General features: G+C 49.8%; 1 protein-coding gene across 1 annotated transcript in view; it reads left to right on the plus strand.

Annotated features, from left to right (window-relative positions):
* The window catches only part of OCA2 (OCA2 melanosomal transmembrane protein), a 113,752-nt gene extending 94,912 nt beyond the window's left edge, over positions 1-18,840 (plus strand). The window contains exons 20-22 of the mRNA XM_036013546.1: positions 13,196-13,255; positions 13,837-13,941; positions 18,637-18,840. Coding sequence (XP_035869439.1) covers positions 13,196-13,255; positions 13,837-13,941; positions 18,637-18,840 — 369 coding nt within the window. The remainder of the gene's footprint in view (positions 1-13,195; positions 13,256-13,836; positions 13,942-18,636) is intronic.
* The last annotated feature ends 757 nt before the right edge of the window (positions 18,841-19,597 follow it).

Genomic DNA, 19,597 nt, shown 5'->3' on the forward strand with positions numbered 1-19,597 from the left:
TTTGGAAGTAGTAATATTACTATCCCCTTAGTTAGTAGCTTGAATATTAAAAAGCACACATTTAAATCCATCTTTATCTATCATCCTAAGAATAGAACAAGTGTTGTTGGCTGTTTAGAGTTCCCAGAAGCAAGTAGTACATTTGGTGATGGAATTCCCAGGCGGGCTTATGGTTTGAGAATCTTGAATGAGACATTGCATCTACTTTGCCCGATGGCATTGAAAAGCTCGCCCTTGGGTCTTCTTGGGACAGCGTTGAACTGCAGATGACGTCTGTGTGCTGCAAACACCGTGCGTTCCCTCAGAGCCTTTGGCCAGAACAGTGGCCCTGGGGGTTTTGACGGCAGCGTGGCATTGACGCCACTCCTGGAACGGAATGCAGAGCCTCAGCCGAGGCTTCCAGACCATGTAAGGCCTGGCTGCCTTGCCTCACACCTTGTTTTCCACTACCCACCTTTGCTCACTGAGCCCAGCCTTGGGGGCCACCTCGCTGATGGGTGTGGGTTCGACGTGTCTCCTCCACCTGGGGCTCCTGCTGAATATGCTGGTGCTGGTGCAACCCTGCCCGGGTCTGCTCAGGCGTCCACCTCAGAGGCCCCTTGTGGCTCAGTGCAGAGAGCCCTCCTGTCACTTGGCTCGCTCTTTATTCTGCTTTCCCTCTCTTGCAACAGATTAGTGTCTGTTTTGTGTTGCCATAAAGCTGTGGCTATATTCTGTGTGTGACTGTGTGTATGTGTGTGTTACACATGCCTGTAAATTGTGTTTTTGTGTGTCTCCCATCACCAGACCATAAAGCCCCTGGGAATCAGCAAATGTGTCCTTCGTGGTCACTGTTGGAAACCAGTGTGCCTAACAGTGCCTGCACGTAGTAGGCACTCAACAGACATTGGTCAGACCAATGAAAAAATATGGGCCCTGGCCAGGTGGCTCGGTGTGTTGGAGTGTGGTCTCATATCCTGAAAGGTTACAGGGTTGATCCCCGCTCAGGGGTACGCGTGGAGGTAACTGATCGATGTTTCTCCCTCTCTCTCTCTCTGTCTCTCTCTCTCTCTCTCTCTTTCTTCCCGTCCCTTCCTCTGTCTCTAAAATCAGTAACCCTACCCTTGGGTGAGGATTTAAAAAATGAATGGGACTGAGCTGTATAAACTATTGGTTCACCAGGACTAATGTTTATAAAATACTTATGCTTGTAAATCACAGTGCGTGTCCAGGGGCCCGGCAGTCATCACAACTGTCACAGGTACCGAGTGGCTTTCAGAGGGACCCCTTGAGGAAGGCTCCTTGCGAGACTGTTGTTATCAGAATCTTCAGTGGAAAAGAAAGCAAAATTGAATAGTTGTGTTTCCCAAGGCTTTAGTAATTTCTTGTTTCCTAAACAACGGGTTTCCCAGGCAGGCACGCTGATGCTGTAGCTCTTTCCCTCCTTGGGGGTCTAGGAGGTTTGGAAAGGCTTCCCGTGAGACAGGATTTCACCGTGTCTCTGCCCCAGAGGGGCATCTTTAGCCCAGGCTCCGTCACCGAAGGTAATCACAGTGGTAATAATAGGATAAAGGCTGTAATTTGTAGGCTGCATGTAATAATTTCATGTTCATGGGTAATCACTCATGCCAAATTCCAAACAGGTTTCATGGAAGCCATCCAAATCCTCCTGGGCCATCCACCATTTTCTTTTCTCAAAAATATTTTATTGATTTATCTCTTTAGAGGGGGGAAAAGGGAGGGAGAAAGAGAGGGAGAGAAACATGACTGTGTGAGAGAAACATTGATTGGTTGCTTCTCACAGGTCCCCAACTGGGGATAAAACCTATAGCCTTAGGTATGTGACCAGACCGGGAATCGAACCAGTGACTCTTCGTCCTGTGGTATGATGCCCAACCCACTGAACCACACTGGTCATGGCCACCATTTTCTTGCATAAGTTCCTATGTGGTATAAGTCACCTTCATGCATAAACCTATGGCTTATAACATAAGAGTCACATATCTTGCATTCTCCACTGTCTTGGGAAATGCCATGGTCACCTGAGCAATGATGTGATGTGAACGTGAGGGAGAATGGTCCATCCCCTGGGAACCTGGGAAGTTCCTTCTGAGATGTGCCGGCAGAGCGCACAGTGGCCTCTGCTGGCTCCACCCCAGAGTGATTCCCACGTGTTCGCTTCCTGAGTTCGAGAACAGCAGTGGCTTGTCCTTCTTGCTTTAAAAAAGAAAACAGCATGGCCACAATGACAAACGCGCCACAAAAATAAATTTCATTTTGTGAATTTGGTGTTTCACAATCACTGAAGTCGCTTCCATGTTTCTCCTTCATGGAATACAAAAAGAGAATTCATTTTATTTATTATCTATATTTTTAAGAAGAAAGGAGAGAGAGAAACATCAATGTGTGGTTGCCTCTCGCATGCCCCCTACTGGGGACCTGGCCTGCAACCCAGGCATGTGCCCTGACTGGGAATTGAACCCTTGACCCCTTGGTTTGCAGGTTGGCACTCAATTCACTGAGCCACACCAGCCAGGGCTGAAGAGGGCAATTTTACTGGCTTTCATAATAAGAAAGAAGGTTGAACTTCCATTTTGCCAGTGTGGGGGAACTGTGAACCTACGAAAATCCGATCCTCCCTCTGATTACAACTGAAATGCCAGACAAAATAAAAAAATCAACTATCCCTAGATTCTGAAAAATAAACAAAACCAGTTGGATTGTGCAGGGGCATTGATACCCAGGGAAGGGGCCCCTTGGGGCTGGTGTCCCTGGTTCTCTCCCCTGGGTTTCCCCTCAGGGCAGGCCTCAGTGGCACCATGGCGTGCTGACGGAGGTAGCTCATTCCCACCCAGGGTCCCTGCCTTCCCATCCAGAGCAGCCAAGACAAGCAGCAGCTGTGCGCCGGACAGTTGGGGGGCCTCAGAAGAGAGCCAGAGGGGCCCCGTCTCATTTCTGGGCAGGAATTTACACAAACACCAGCCTAATTTTGATCAGCTCTTGTGTGGGGCGGACCTGCATCTGCCTAGCCAAGGCCCCCAGGCCTGTCTGAGAGGAGAGTTGTCCACACAGGCCTCTGACCAACTCCCGAATGAGGTGGGCGCTGGACGGGCCCAGACAGAGCAAGGCTTAGCCAAGGCGGTGAAAGCCGGAGCCTCTGCACAAATCTCAGACGGCGGCCCCAGGCCCATGGGAGGCAGCCCCGGACCCTCCTGGGATGTGTGAGCCAGAGCAACAGCGGCTGTGGTCTCAGCCTAACTTCTAAACCAATCCAAACAAAAAAACAAATCAATTATCCCCAGAAGATTCTAACAGGACCTGGAACCTACATATCTCACTAGGGACAATATCTAGGGGACAGCCCTGAAGGACTCAATCTCCAGAGAGTGAGGGACACGTAGTCAATTCTCAAGAGAAAAAGGCAATCAAGAGATCTCAACCCCGTAATGACCCGGATGTGGAAAGTGGCTATTGCAACTATGCTCAATGAGGCAAAGAGAACACATTTGAAATAAATGAAAACATAGGACTTCCTAGGAAAGCAACAGGAATGACCGAACAGAACCAGATGCAAAGGTCAGAAACTAGAACTATAATACTTCAAATATCTCTAAAAATCCTGGCTGGGTCCTGGCTGGGTAGCCTGTTAGTTGAGGTGTCGCCCTGTGCACCCAAAGGCTGTGGGTTCGATCCCCGGTTGGGGTGTGTGGGAGAGGCGACTGGCTGATGTTTCTCTCTCACATCACGTTTCTTTCTCTGTCTCTTGAAAAATCAATAAATTAAAAATTGAACAAGAACAAAGGAAGAACAATGGAAGTGGTAACTAGTTAGGCGAATGTATAAAAAAACCTTTTCCTCCCCTAAGTTCTTTACCGACTGTTGAAAACATCAGTTACAATATTGTCTGGTGAGCGTTGTTGTGACATCCATAGGTGACATGCATACTAGAGGGAGGGGACTTGTGTCCTTTCGAGGCTTCTCCGTTTGACTTGACGCCATAAGATACTAACTTTGAGCAGAAAAGCCAGGTATGTATCTTGTAATCCCTGGAGTAAGTACTAAAAATACAATGAAAATATTTGGGTAAAAAGCTAAGGGATAAAAGCCACATAATATTGAAGTAACCCCAAAGCAACCAGGAAAGTGGGCACAGAAATGACTAAAAACAGAGGGAATGAGCCAATCATATCCACGTTTGCTGAGTGCAGCAATATCCACAGTTACGCCAAAGGCAACCTTCCAATTCGAAGACACTGAGGGAGCCGGTGTAAGTGCCAGACTAACATGCGTTGCCCACAGGAGACGCAATTTTAATATAAAGATACAGTTAGGTTGAACAAGAGCGAATGGACCAATATAGTTTGCCAACAGCCTGCACGGAGGCTGAAGTGGCATCAAGTAGACAGATCGTGTTATTAGAGGTAATGAGCGCCATTTAATCATGACAAAGGGGCAGCTTATCGGGAAGACAGGACGATGATAAAGTTGCCTAATAAAGCCTCAGAAAAGCAATTGATTTGCTAAATTAAAACAGAGTGGACGACTCCACAGCCACAGAAGGTTCTGTCTTCTCTCAGAACTTGCTAAGCCACCTGGACGGAAGGACATGAACGCCCCAGAAGACGGGCACAGCAGTGTCAACCATTAAGACGTCGGCGATGTTTGCAGAACGCGCCCCCCGACCCCTCACTGTTCACGTGTGAGTCCTCCAAGGTGATGTCATTGCCGATGAGGGTTGTGGACTCTGCACACAGCAAATTTAAACCAGGACCCAAGAACAGTCAGGTCACTCGGGAAAGTCCATGTCTTAAAATTCAGCAGCAGGATTCTAATGAAGTCACAGAGGAGATGTGAAAGTGTTGTAAAAGAAGTGTTGGCGAAATAAAACGCCACAAGTGTTGGATGCAGCTGAAGGCTGAAAAGGGAAACTTCCTGATTACATACTTAGAAAAGAAGAAAGACTTACAAAGATCAAAAGAATGGACAAACCTCTAGCTGCTGAAGAACACAGACCAGCCAAATCAGCAGTGAGAAGGGGTCATTAGCGCAGACCCTACAGGCATGAACGGCACAGCAAGAACACCCTTAATAACTTCATGCAAACCTACTCAACAACCTGTGTAAAACGGACTGTTTCCTTGAAAAGCATAACTTACCAAAACTGACTCAAGGAGAAATAGAAAAATCTGAACAGAATTATACCAAGTAAAGAAATTGAATTAATAAAAAATCTTCCCACAGGAAAGCTGCAGGTGACTTCAGTAGGTTTCTTTTCTTTTCTTTTTCTTTTTTTAGAGAGGGGAAGGGAGGGAGAAAGAAGGAGAGAAACATCAATGTGTGGTTGCCTCTCACATGGTCCTCACGGGGGACCTGGCCTGCAACCCAGGCATGTGCCCCAACTGGGAATCGAACCAGCGACCCTTTGGTTCGCAGTGCGTGCTCAATGCACTGAGCTATACCAGTCAGGTGACTTCAGTGTTGAATCTCTCAAACATTCAGTAAGAAGCAACATCAGTTCTGTACAAATGCTTTCAGAAAATAACAGGGAGGGAACACTCCCCAACTCATTTCCCGAGGCCAGTGTTACTCTCATTCTAAAGACAAAGGCATTATGGGAAAACTGCAGACCAACATTTCTCATGAACAGGGATCTGGAATCTTTAACAAAAATATCTAATCTAATGTGACAATGTCTAATCCAATGCAAAAGGATCACATCTCTTAACCAAGAAGGGTTTATTCCAGGAACACAAGGTGGATTGAACATTTAAAAATCAACACGAGCCCTGGCTGGCATAGCTCAGTGGATTGAGCGTGGGCTGTGAACCAAAGTGTCACAGGTTCGATTCCCAGTCAGGGCACATGCCTGGGTTGCAGGTCATGACCCCCAGCAACCGCACATTGATGTTTCTCTCTCTCTCTCTTTGTCCCTCTCTTCCCTTTCTAAAAAATAAATAAATAAAATCTTAAAAAATTATCTTAAAAAAATCAACACAATGTTCCATATTAACAGAATTCAGGAGAAAAAGTCTACAGTCATTCTAACAGATACATAAAAAAGCATTTGACAGCATTCAGATTCATCATAAAAACTCTCAGAGCCCTGGCTGTTGTAGCACGGTGGATTGAGCATGGGCCTGTGAACCTAAGGGTCGCTGGTTGATTCTTAGTCAGGGCACATGCCTGGGGTGTAGGCCAGCTCCCCAGCAGGGGGCGCTTGAGAGGCAACCACACATTGCTGTTTCCCTCTCTTTTTCCCTCCTTTCCCCTCTCTCTAAAAACAAATAAATAACATCTTTAAAAAAAAAAAACCTCTCAGAAAACTAGGAATCTCTAAATTGATCAAGGGTATTTTTGAAAAACCTAGAGGCCGCTTCCGAGTTAATATCAGGAGACTTAATTGTTTTTTTGTGGAGATAGAGAACATGGCGCTTCCACCATCATGTCCTACAGGCCACAGTTCCCAAGAAATAAAGAGCACAGAAACGCAAATAGAAAAACTGAAACTGTCCCTAGTTGTTGATGACATTGCTCATGTAGAAAACCCCATATAACATACAATTCCCCCCAGTATTACTAGAATTAGTAAATAAATTCAACCAAGTCACAACTGCAAGATCAGTATAGAAAAGTAACTTGTATTCTCCTATACTGGCAACAAACCAGTGGAAAACATTAAAGAAGCGATGGCATTTACAGTGCTTACCAAAAACAATAAAAAGAAAACCGGAAGTGAAACTAACAACATAGGCCCAAGATCTCTACACCAAAAATATACATACTGAGAGATTGTTGAAAAATGTAAAGCATTGTTTTCATTGCTTTCAGAGAGAGAGGAAGGGAGGGGGGAAATAGATTTGTTGCCTCTTGTACTTGTCCCAATTAGGGATCAAACCCGCAACCTTGGTCATGCCCTGATCGGGAATCGAGCCCTTGACCCTTCCATCCATGGGCTGATGCTCCAACCAACTGAGCTACACCAGCCAGGGCACAACCAAAGCATTTTTAGAAGAACAACATTGGAGCTGAAGCTCCCTCCCTCATTTCACAATTCAACTTGAACGCTGCAGCAACAAAGCCAGCGTGGTGGTACTGGTAAGAAGCAGATCAAGGCAACGGAATAGAGAATCCCAAAACAGACCCTACAGATGTGGTCCAAAGATTTTCAATGCAAGTGCCAAAGCAAGTCAGTGGAGAAAGGGACATCTTTTCGGCAAATGGTGCTGAATCAGGTGGATGTAGGTATGAAGGATGAAGCGCTGGGGTGGAGTTATGCTCACTGCTTTATCTGTTTAGTGGGGTTCTTAGTGAGGCCCCTCTTTCTTTTTAGAGAGGGAAGGAGGGAGAAAGAGAGAGAGAAACCTCAATGTGCAGTTGCTGGGGGCTGTGGCCTGCAACCCAGGCATGTGCCCTGACTGGGAATCGAACCTGCGATGCTTTGGTTCGCAGCGCGAGCTCAATCCACTGAGCTATGCCAGCCAGGGCAGGAGGCCCCTCTTTTCATTGCTGGTGTCAATGACTTGTGACCTGTTCTCTCTCCCCCTCTGCTTCCTTGTCCCCCTCCTCCTCCTCCTTTTTCCCCCTCCCCCTCCTCACCTTCCCCTCTCCTCCCCCCCCCCCCTCTGCCTTTCTATTCATCAGTTGCTCATGACTGAGTGAATACGTTTTTAGTCTTAACACTCAATGGAATATTTTCTATTTGCCTTCTATTTTATTTTTTTCTTCCTTTCAGTTCAGTTCTGTTTTTTTTTTCCCCTAACCTTTGAAGATAGTGCTTAGGTTTTGCCTTTTCCTGCCTCCTATTTTCTAGTGTGATATTTAAGACCCCAGATTTCCCGTTAGCTTAGATTTAGCTGCGTCCTCCAAGTTGCACTGTGTATTTTTATTGTGTTTACATTTTTCTTCATTCAAACATTTTCAATTCCCATTCTGATTTTTCAACTCGCGTTTCTTTTTTTCTTTGGCAAATTCCCCAAATGATTGTGGATTTGTCTATTTTGTCCTTGTAGTTCTATTCATGTTTTATATATTTTGAGGTCGTATGAATTTAGAATCGTTAACTCTTCATTGTGAACCAAAAAACAGTTACAAAACTTTCACTTATTAAAGTTTGCAAGGTGTACATATATTTCTATCCTTCAATGTTCAACTTTTCTGCACCTTTATGGTTTAGAAGTGTATGAGGCAATAGTATGGATTTGAGCATAAAGCTCAAAGTTTTAATTTGCTCTGACAATTTTCACCTTTTAAGTAATATATGTTTATTCTGTTTCCATTGGGGTTTAAACCTGCCATCTCTTTATTAGTCTTCCCTTTCGTATTTTTATTTTCAATCCCCCTTGTTTGCCTTAGCATTCACTGGAGATCATTTAAAATTCTGTTCCCTGTTTTTGGCAGTTCTATACCTGTTCAGGGATTCTTTTGAGGTGACAACCTTCACCCTTAGCTCCCCCAGGGCTGGTGGTGAACGGTGCTTTTACAATCTCCACCCCCCACTTTCTTCGAACAGAATCCCTCTCCCGTGTTCTGTAACTGAATTCTCCTGTATGCAGATTTGGGCTCTGTGGAAATCTGTTTTGGTTTCTCGTTCCTGTTGTCAGTCTTTGTGTGTCCTTGACGATGCCAGATGATCATTCTGTGACTTGATATTAGTCAGCAGGACTCCTGAGTGCCTACTTTTGGGGCCTGCGTCTGAGTCCGCTGGGGGATGCAGCTTGTGGCAAGGATCTCGGTTGAGTGTGAGAATCCCCGGTTCAGCCTACCACCCCACTGCTGCTTAGCCTCAGGGCTCTGCTTCAGCATCAAGTTCAAGGCGGTTCTGTGCCGCCCACGCCTGCAGCTCCCAGGCAGCAAAGAGAAACATATTCATGAGGAGAGGATTCCTTGGGAAACATTGCTTTGTCTTACTAATTCACTAATGCTACAAATGTGTTTTTTTTAAACTCTCGACTGATTATATGTTTATTGATTTTTAGAGAGAGAGGAAGGGAAAGAGGAAGGGAGAGAGGGAGACAAAGAGACAGACAGACAGACAGACATTGATTGGTTGCCTTCCATACATGTCCCAACCGGGGACTGAACTGGAATCGTAAGTATGTGCCCTGACCGGGAATCGAACCCGCAATCTTTTTGGTGTACAGGGATGATGCTCCAACCAGGATCTATTTATTTGGCCAGGGGCCGGGGGCCGAGTGTGCTTTATCCAGGATCTATTTATTTGGCTTGTACAAGGGACCTTTAGTCCTCCTAGTATATTCTTTTGAAAAAAGTAGTAGCGTTGATGTATTTGCCTCATTTCAATGGGACCAGGATGTCAGACCGTGGTGGCCCCAGCCTTTTGCGACCTGTTTCTCCCACAGGAGAATGAGGAGGTTTCATGTGGTTAGGCGATCGTCTTTCACCATATACATCAGCGGGGGAGATGGCGGTGTGCATGACCTTCAACCACACTTAAACTGGAGCTTGCCGACATGTACAATATACATTGCGTACTGACACCTGTAGGCCGGGGAGGGTGAGGTGTCACACGGTTATTTCATTTGCCATTTTATAAATAAGTACTTCAGTGGAGGTTGACGAGAACCCTAGCTCGTGGGGTCCCCGGCGTTATGGATGAGATATGAGACAAATTCACATGGACTACTGAGTCCTGTGGAGGAAAAGGGATTTGATGGCCACTCTCTCAAGGGGAGAGCACCCCGACCCTGGTCTTGACAAGCTTTTATTGCTTTTCTGGGCACATTACATGATGGTCCTCATTTACTACGCACAGGTTTGCTTTAGGGGGTTACCTTTTACAGAAAACAAAGGAGAGGATGCCACTAATCACATCACAGAAGAAGGATATTTGCAAATGCAAAGGGGAAAAGTGATTGAACTGGTTATACTCATCCTTGGAAGGTTTAGCATGGATTTTAGGAAGTTACTTTAAAGCTATGCAGTGAATGTTTGCTGCCTCAATTCAGGGTGAGGGAGTTTTAGCCAAAAGCAAGTCTCAAAGCATCCCAGGTACATTACAGGCCTGATTCCCCACGGGAGAACCTATCTGTGGGTGTGGGTCCTGTCTGGGCCCATGCCACACAGAACGGTCTCCTATAGAGGTTGCATTTTCCTTTTATTTTGGCTTTTTTTCCCAATAAAGAGATCAATTACTTTGAACTGAGTGGTTAGATGTAACATTCAAGCATTTTGAAGATTTCCTTTTATTCTGACTCACGCTGCATGCCACGCACCGTGGTGTTTGGGATAATCACAGGACCTACACCTGCAGTCACATCGTTGCCTGAAGCTGCATGTCGGGACGTGCACAGAACTCGATTTGATATCTAGCAGAGAATTTTCATCAAGTTTAGACCTTGGACTTCTCTTTAAAATGATTTTATTTATATATTTTTAGACAGAGGGGAAGATAGGAAGAGAGGGAGAGAAACATCAATGTGTGGTTGACTCTCGATCGCCCCCTACTGGGGACCTGGCCAGCAACCCAGGCATGTGCCCTGACTGGGACTCGAACCAGTGATCCTTTGGTTCACAAACCTGTGCTCAATCCACTGAGCCACACCAGCCGGGCCAACACCTTGGTCTTTTTATTCAGATGAGGTCGGGCGTGTTCAGGGTTGTATGGCTGTAGACTGGACTTTGTTTTCAGTGAGTAGTATATATCACCATGAAAGATGTGGCTGCACTTAATTTTGTCACAAATTAAAAATTGCATTTTAAGCCCTGGCTGGCGTAGCTCAGTGGATTGAGCGCAGGCTGGGAACCAAAGTGTCCCAGGTTCGATTCCCAGCCGGGGTACATTCCTGGGTTGCAGGCCATAACCCCCAGCAACCGCACATTGATGTTTCTCTCTCTCTCTCTCTCTCCCCCACTTCCCTCTCTAAAAATAAATAAATAAATTCTTTAAAAAAATTGTATTTTAGTCAAATTTGGGTTACACTAAACTAGTGATTCTTCACAGGGGGTGATTTTGTGCCCCCAGTGACATTAGCACCATCTGGGGACATTTTTGGCTGTCGCACTGCTGCCGGCACGTCCCTTAGATGTTGCTCAATACCTGGCAATGCACAGGACAGGCCCACAGCAAAGAATGGCCCGGGAGGTCGGTGGATGCTGCACTTATTGGGGGTGTCAGTTGTAAGGTGTATAAATGTCTAACTGCTCTTCTGTGTGCCTGAAACTCATAGAACATTGAATGCTAACTATCAGTGAAAAATAAAAATAATTAAATAATTTTTAATTTTTTAATTTCAATTTTTTAAAGATTTCATTTATTTATTTTAGAGAGGGAAGGGAGGGAGGGAGGGAGAGAGAGAGAGAGAGAACCATTAATGCGTGGTTGCTAGGGGCTGTGGCCTGCAACCCAGGCATGTGCCCTGACTGGGAATTGAACCTGAGATGCTTTGGTTCGCAGCCCGACCTCAATCCACTGAGCTACACCAGCCAGGGTTAATTAAACAATTTTTTAAATGATTGGGCTCCTCATGTCGGCAGTGCCGAGACCGAGGAGCCCTGCTCTGAGTAGATTTCTCCAAGGGGTTAGTTGCTCTAATAGCAGAATTTTGATCCAAGAGCCACACTTGAGCTTTCTTTAACTACTCATTTATTTAAATTATTTCCCTGTTTTAAAATACTGTTTTTCGCTGGCTGGTGTGGCTCAGTGGGGTGGAACATCGCCCCTTACACTGGTAGGTTGGGGGTTCAATCCCCAGTCAGGGCATGTACCTAGGTTGTGGGTTTGATCCCTGGTTGGGGTGCATACAGGAGGCAACTAGTCAATGTTTCTCTCTCTCTCTTTCTCCCTCACCCTATCTCTCTCACTAAAATCAATAAACATATAAAAAAGAAATAAAATTCTATTTATTAAAGTAGAGTTGATGTACCAGATGACCTTAGTTTCAGGTGCACACATAGTGATTTGATTTGACATTTATATTCCTTATGGTGTGGCCCCCACCTCTGTCACACACAGAGTTACTGGGATATTGTTGACAGTTTTCCTGACGCTGGGCTCCATAGCTTTTCTTTTTCTTCTTCCTTCCTTGAGAGAGAGAGGGGAAGGGAGGGGGAAAGTGAGACAGAAACATCAATTGGTTGCCTCTTCTACTCCCCCCTGAACCTGCAAGCCAGGCACGCACCCTCACCGGGAATCGAACCTGTGACCTTTTGGTTTGTAGGATGACACCCAACCCACTGAGCCACACAAGCCAGGCCTGGGTTGTATAGCTTTTAAATGAAGGCCAACAAGCAACTTGACAAAAGATGGGGATGTTTCAAATTTATATTTAAACATGGGCACGCTGATGGTTTTAATTTTTATAGTCAGGTTCAGCATAGTGACAGCACTGTGCAAAGGCCACGTTTGAGGGGTGTGGGGCAGCTGTCACTCACTTCTGGTGGCCTCCTGGTGCTATTCCCTGCCCAGGACCTGTTGTGGGCAACAGAGCCACCCCCTTCACACCAGGGCTGGGACGAGGCTGCAGCTGGAGCAGACGGCACCTGCACCCCACCTCTCTCTGGACACAGTTCCCTGGTTCTGTCCAGTCCTTCAGTTAAATAGACCCGTCCTTCCTTTCTCTGACGCTTATATAAACCCTGTGTCCTCTTTTTATTTTTATTCTTCTAAAACTCTTCGATGCTTAACTTTGAAAGAAATGTGAGGTGCACCTTCCATGGAAGATCGGTGTGGAGGTGTGAAAGGCAACGCAGTCTTCCACTGGAAGTTAAATTGAATGTAGCCATGAACACAAATAATGTGTGTGTTTATGTGTTTCTCTCTCCCTAAGATTTTATTTATTTACTTTTTGAGAGAGGGGAAGGGAGGGAGAAATAGAGGGAGAGAAAGATCAATGTGTGAAAGAAACATAGATCAGTTGCCTCTAGCACGCCCCCTACAGGGAGACCTGGCCCCACAACCCAGGCATGTGCCCTGACTGGGAATCGAACCAGTGACCTTTTGGTTCACAGGCCAGCACTCAGTTCACTGAGCCACACCAGCCAGGGCACAAATCACGTCCTTGTACTTGCTTCTCGGTGATTCCTCAGTGAGCTTGTGCGATAGTGAACGATTTCTTGTACCAGAGAAATGGTCTTTTATAAGCAAGGGAGCCTGGGCTCACCGTCTGTTCCCTCATTTCCATCTCAAAGACAGGCTCTTTAATGTTCGTGTGTGTTCCCAGCTTTAAAGCGATTCTCATCTCCCATCCATGTCTTCCAGGCGCTGGCCCACCTGCACTTAGTGGAGTATGTGGGCGAGCAGACCACTCTGCTGATAAAGGTAGGTTGCATGTGGCGGTACAATGCGCTCCAGCCACTGGGCCTTTGATTTTGTTTAAAAAAAAAAATCTGGCAAGAATAGGCCACATTAATTACGTAAAAAGCACAGTCAGGGCCCTGCTTTATCCTGAGTAGCCTGGAGATGAAGGGAGCCTTTTACAAAATAGATATAATGACGGATCCTGTAATTTTGCTATTAGCCTTTGGTTAGCACCTCAGACAGGCAGACAGCAGTCTCAGTAAGGGACTGCGAGAGGTCCCAGCGGTGGCGCCGTGCCAGGACAGCAGGTGGGGGTGACCGGTGCGACCAGTGTGCCGCCACCGGGTCCAGAGCCACCGGCTCCCCATGCATGGGCTGGCTGACTTGGGTGTGCCTGGGACTCGCTCAGTGTGACCCCTGGAACCTGGCAGGGCTCCTGGCGGGGTCGGGGCAGTGCAGGCAGCTCCTGTGCACACACCTGGGCCTCCCAGGCCTCCCGGGCCTCCCGTGTGCCCGACGCAGGACAGACGGCCGTGCATGCCAGGACACGAGGGTCCGGTGTCCCGAGTGCGTGTGATTAACGCTGCGCCTGCCCCTTCCAGATGGTCCCGGAGGACCGGCGCCTCGCAGCCGCCATCGTGCTGGTGGTGTGGGTCTCCGCGCTCGCGTCTTCGCTGATGGACAACATCCCGTTCACGGCCACAATGGTGAGTCACACGTCCCATGGGGGCAGGGGCCCAGCTTGCAGCCTGGAAACGTCTGGGCTCAGCTTTCCAGCCCAGGAGGCAGAGGCGGGGCCTTGGCCGCTGGCTGTGCTCACCCGCAGGCTCAGAGGGCAGAGGACATGGTCAGACAGTGACCGGGTGGGCCGTGCGTGGTGGGTCCACCCCACTGACAGCCGCCGCCGCTCAGGGATAGAAAACGCAACTTTTCGTTTTGTTCTTGAAGAGCACGGGGCAGCGCCCCGAGACAGAGCCTGGCTGAGGCATTTGTCCTTTATTCCTCGCGGAAGTGTCAGCGGTGCGCGGATGTGTCAGCGGTGCGCTGCGGCCCGCCGGGCTCCGGGTGCGGGCAGGGACTGGACCGATTTGTACGTGTGCTGCGGCTGATGTTGGGGTGCGCACGAGAGGCCCTCACCGGGCGGACAGCCCCGTCCCCCCTGGGCCCTCTGGCTCAGTGGTCGATCGCTCGGCTCACGGCAGCACTGTGAGCCCCGATGGGACAAAGTAAAGGTGGGAGCAGGAACCTGGGGGCCCCTGTGTGCCCCACTCTGCCCCCTGCAGGACAGACACCGTGCAGGGGCTCCCACGACATTCCATCACCCCACGTCACAGTCAGAACCACAGGGCCCAAAGGCACAGAGCAGAGGCGCTGGCACTGAGCCGAGGGCGGGCCGGCCTCCGAGGCTGCGCTTCTCTGGGTCACAGGACCTCAGGGTCACCTGGGGCTGTGGGTCACCTGGGACTCTGCGTCACCCGCACGACACCTGGAATCAGAGTGTCTCCCTGGTGGCCCTCCAGCCACCTAGCTACTCGGTGTGGGCTCGGCAGTTACAAGCTGTTCCGTGGCTGTCAGTGTGTTTCCATGAAGTCCCCAGCGAGGGAAGGAGGTGTGTGACCGGTGTCCAGTGTCCAGCGGGGCTCAGCGAGCCATCAGGACTGTGGTCCGCAGGGCTGGGGGGCGGCCATCGGCCCCTCTCAGGTGGCGGCTGGGGCCTCCTGCTGAGGGGACTGCGTGCTGGTCCGGGTCTCGGTTGAAATGGAGTCTATGGGGGTCTCCCCAACCTGCCCCACTGTGCATCTGAATTCAGTGACGCCCCAACGGGTGGCCACAGCCCGAGGACTTCGTTGCCAGCTGTTACCTGTTCTTCATGGTCACAGGTGCTCAGAACTGATGTGCTGGGGCATGTGGCTTCCAGGTCTCAGGAGCGAGGTCCTCCGTGGGCCTGAAAGACACGCCGCTATTGTGACAGTTTAGATTCCTCCATTTTCTTAAAAAATGGCACTTTTATAAATTAAAAAAAGTCCTCACCTGAAGACATGTTTATTGATTTTAGAGAGAGAGGAAGGGAGGGAGGTTGGGAGGTGGGGAGAGAGAGACAGAGAGAGAGAAACTTCTCTGTGAGAGAGAAGCATGGATCGCTTGCCTCCCGTATGTGCCCCCACCGGGGATCGAACCTGCAACCCAGGCCTGCACCCTGACCGGGATGGAGCCCACAGCCTTTTGGTGTATGGCTGATGCTCCAAACCACTGATCCACCTGGCCAGGGTGAGAAGAACCCTTTTGATATTTTTGTTCCTTGAATTTGAATAGCAACTTAAAATTTAAAATTAAAACAACAATCTAGGAAATCACAGCTACAGTGACAGATGCCTGTGTGCTGACCACTCCAGATGGGGACGCGGCAACATCTTTCCCCTCTACCTGAGGCTGTCTCGTCTTTTATTTTTGTGACGTCAAGTACTGTACGTAACATTTTCCTGTTCCTCCCCCACCCTCAGGGCCCCTCCCTGTCCTGAGGGAGCCGCCCTCCTGAATTTGGGGCACACTCATTCATTTGATGGCACACGGGGGGAGGGAGTGAGGGAGGGGTCTTGGTTGATGTGTCACCATGGACGGAAATCAAATGCTGAGTTGGAAGCTGCAGTCCAATGTGTGTGTGGGGGGGCGCGCCAGCTGAACCCCCACAGGTCAGTGGTCCGGCTTCCCCATGTCGGCATGTGGTGCCCGCGTGGCTGTGTCAGGGGACAGCGTGGAGCTGGGTTTCTGCTCGAGCCTGGAAGTGGCACCGGGTGACCTTGGGCAGGAAGCGGACACGTGGCCCCTCCTAGGTGCAGGGTCTGGGCCGTGGGCAGCAGGGGGACCCTGGGTGGGTGCCGAGGTCTGCAACCCTTTCCCCAATCCCTTGCCCCCTCCTTTCCACGTGGGTGTCTTTGTGCCACTTCTTTCCCCTTCAACTGCGGTGGCCAGGGTCCGGTCTGCAGACTGTGTACTTAGACACCCCCGGAAGTGTCCTCAGACCTGGCCGGTGAGCTCCACGTGTAAGGAGCGGAGTTTCTCCATGGTCAGATGTGCAAGCGGATCGACGCGTGTTGTTGGATGTTGTCCAGACTCACCGTGGCCTCTCTGACTGACCGTTCTGATGTGATGCATCGCCATAGCGATGGACACGTTTCCACTCGGCCTGGAGGCCCATGATTCGTGTCTCTGCGGGCGGCTGGTCTCTTGCACGTTGTGTAGGGTCCCTCTCCATCCCCACCCCGAGCCCCTGTCCAGTCTGTCTTCTTCCAGAGCTTGATTTTCAGCCTCCTGAGAAAATTGTTTTCTTCTGGAATCCTTCTAGGTATTTTTAAGCAACATGCAAGTCAATTTTTCAAATTCCAAGCAGGTAATCCGTTTCTAAGAGAATAGTTTTATATGTTGAAGTTTGTGTTAACGAATGCACTAGTGTTTATTTCTACTGTTTTTTTTTTATGGTTTTGTGTTATGCCTTTTCTTTGCCGATTATTTTTTTCTCTGTCATCTCCTGACTTCTCTTGGACTGATAAATCTCATCCGTCCCCTGCACTGGCTGGGCGACTCAGTTGGTTGGAGCGTCGTCCCAGGCACCAAAAGATCATGAATTTGATTCCTGGTCAGGGCACATACCAAGGTTGTGGGTTCGATCCTTGGGTAGGGCGTGTACGGGAGGCAACCCATCTACATTTCCAACATCAATGTTTCTCTCTCTCTGTCTCTCTGTCTCTCTCTCCCCCCCCTTTCCTGTCTCCCTAAAATCAATAAACACATCCTTTGCTGAGAGCTAAAAAAATCTCATGCCCCAACTGGTTTGGCTGATGCTGATTTTATTCATAAGAGGTTAGTGGGGGTTTTCTGTGTGGAATGCACGTGGCTGCATCCACATTGCAGTCAACACTTGCCCTCCCAGAGTCCTGTTTAGGTAAAAGAGAACAGGAATTTATGTAAAGATAGCGTATGGTCATGGTTCATGGGATTTCTGAAGGATACCCTGAGTGGGCATTCACCCCCTGGAGCCCCAATGCCGGCTGCTTTGCATGGGTGCTTGGGCCCTCCCCCTGATGCTGGCCTCTGAGTGCTGGGACCTCTGTCACTCCACCCTGCGGGTGCCAGGTCACGCTTCTCCAGACCCTCCAAGCTGCCTCTCGCTCAGGAGTGTCTGACAGTGGGAGCCCATGTCACGGGCTGTTCTAGCTGCAAAGGAGGCGGGAAAGGTAAGGTTCGGGCTCTGCCTCGGGAAACCAGAGCTCATGGACTAGAGTTCCTCAAACGCAGGAGTCCCTCAAAGGCCCCTTTGCGATGTACCCCCTAAAGCTCCCACCACAGCCTTGCTTATCTTAAGGGTTCCCATTGCACTCTGCACAGCCCCACTGTGGCGTCACCAAAGTCATTGTCAAGGCCTGCCTGCAGCTGCATCCTCGTACTCACGAGCACTGTGCCTGGCACGAGAAGGTGTTTTGTGAGTTGGACTTGGGGCGACCCTCCTTAGCATGGGGCTGGGCCTCTGTCTCTCGTGTGCCTTTGCCTATGTTATTTTTTAAATTTATTCTTAAAAAATTTATTTATTTATTTATTTTTAGAGAGAGGGGAAGGGAGGGAGACAGAGAGGGAGAGAAACATCAATGTGTGCTTGCCTGTAGCACGCCACCTAGTGGGGACCTGGCCCACAGCCCAGGCATGTGTCCTGACTAGGAATTGAACCAGTGACCTATTGGCTTGCATGCCGACACTCGATCCACTGAGCCACAGCAGCCAGGGCCCTTTGCCTGTGATCTTATTTGCTGCTGGGAACAGTCATCCCCCTCCCATGGTGTCCTTCCCTGTCCTGAGACCCGATCTCTCCTCTACCTTGTCCCTTCCCTGGGTCTTAGCTGTCACTGCCGATCCACAGGCCCGGGTGCTGGTTGGATGCGTCTTTTTGTTACCAGTGTTGGGCTTCTTGGCTTCCTCAAGATGGAAATTGGGAGGAACCCCATAGAAAATTCCAGGCAGATTTTACTAAGTTTGTGCTTGAGCACTGGGGAGGCAGCGCAGGCGCAAGCAGGGGCCTCGGAACTGGCTGTGCGTGGAGCTAGCGTGGGCGGTTGGCTCCGTGGCTACAGTCCCTGGCGCCCTGCGAGGCTCTCCATGAGCTGATCACACAGCTGCAGCGGGGGCCGCGGAGGAGAAGGAGGGCCGGTCGGTCCCGTGAGGCCAGAAGCAAAGATGCACCGATGGCTGCGCCCCCAGGCCTTGTGGGCTCCAGAGCTCACCTGGCTTCTGGTCGAGCGTCTTGTGCTCTTTGCTGTTTGACGGCTGGAAAAGCGCTTTGGATTTTGACGGTCCAGTCCGTTGCCTCACGGCCGCTCTCCTGGGTGTGACGTCACTCTCCTTTCCCTCTGCAGGTCCCGGTGCTCCTGAACCTGGGTCGGGACCCCGAAGTCAGCCTGCCCACTCCGCCGCTCATGTACGCGCTGGCCTTTGGCACCTGCCTGGGAGGTAAGGGGTGCTGGTGCCAGAGGGGGGCGCGCCGCGCTGCGAGGCGCAGTGACGCCCGGGGCGTGCCCACGCCAGGGCGGCGAGGGTGGTCATGTCGGGCGGCTTCCTGAGCACAGGCCCATCTCCAGCTCTGAGTGGGGCAGCTCTCTCCTGTCCCTCCCACGCCCCCGCGGGGCTGCCCGGACACCCTAACCTAAACCCGTGGCCTGAGGACAGTCCTTACTTATGTCTCCAAGTTGGTGTTTTTCCACGGCGCACCTGGGCCCACGTGGCTCCCACGCCAACTCTGAGCCCACATGGTTCGTGGTTAGAAACAGACAGTGAATCAGAAGGCATCTGGGTCTCAGGCTCTTACCTCCCCTGAAGGAGCGGGGTGGTGATGCTGACCGGCGAGGTGGGGATGTGGACCTAGGATTAGGGAGGAAAGGTTTTCTTTGCTGGGGAGGGTGCTGGCCTTTGGAGGGACTGGAGAGTGACTTAGACAGAGTCGGGAGGGACTGGGCTTGGATGGCAGACACGGGGGTCTGCCTGCGATTGTCTTTGGAGGCCCGCGCTGGCGTCCTTCCCAAACCTGGGGACTGGTCACCTGGGAGGGAGAGCAGGGAAGGGCTGCAGATGATCTCAGATGAACACACCAGGTACATTTGAAGTTTTTATTCTCCCACGCAGGCATGCTGGGGTCGTCCCGCCTTCTCTGTTCTGTGGTTCACATCTGACTGTGAAATCCACAGCTTCCTGCTGAGTTCATCTCCTTGTTTGTAACGGGGGACTCTTTAGGGAAGTCGCTGCAGTTTCTGGAGGCTTGTGAGGGGCCAGACCTGGGCCCCCCTCTAAGAACCAGCCCAGGGGAGGCGGTGGGTGGGCTCA

Source organism: Phyllostomus discolor, chromosome 12 (genome assembly GCF_004126475.2).
Source record: "Phyllostomus discolor isolate MPI-MPIP mPhyDis1 chromosome 12, mPhyDis1.pri.v3, whole genome shotgun sequence".
Lineage (NCBI taxonomy): Eukaryota > Metazoa > Chordata > Mammalia > Chiroptera > Phyllostomidae > Phyllostomus > Phyllostomus discolor.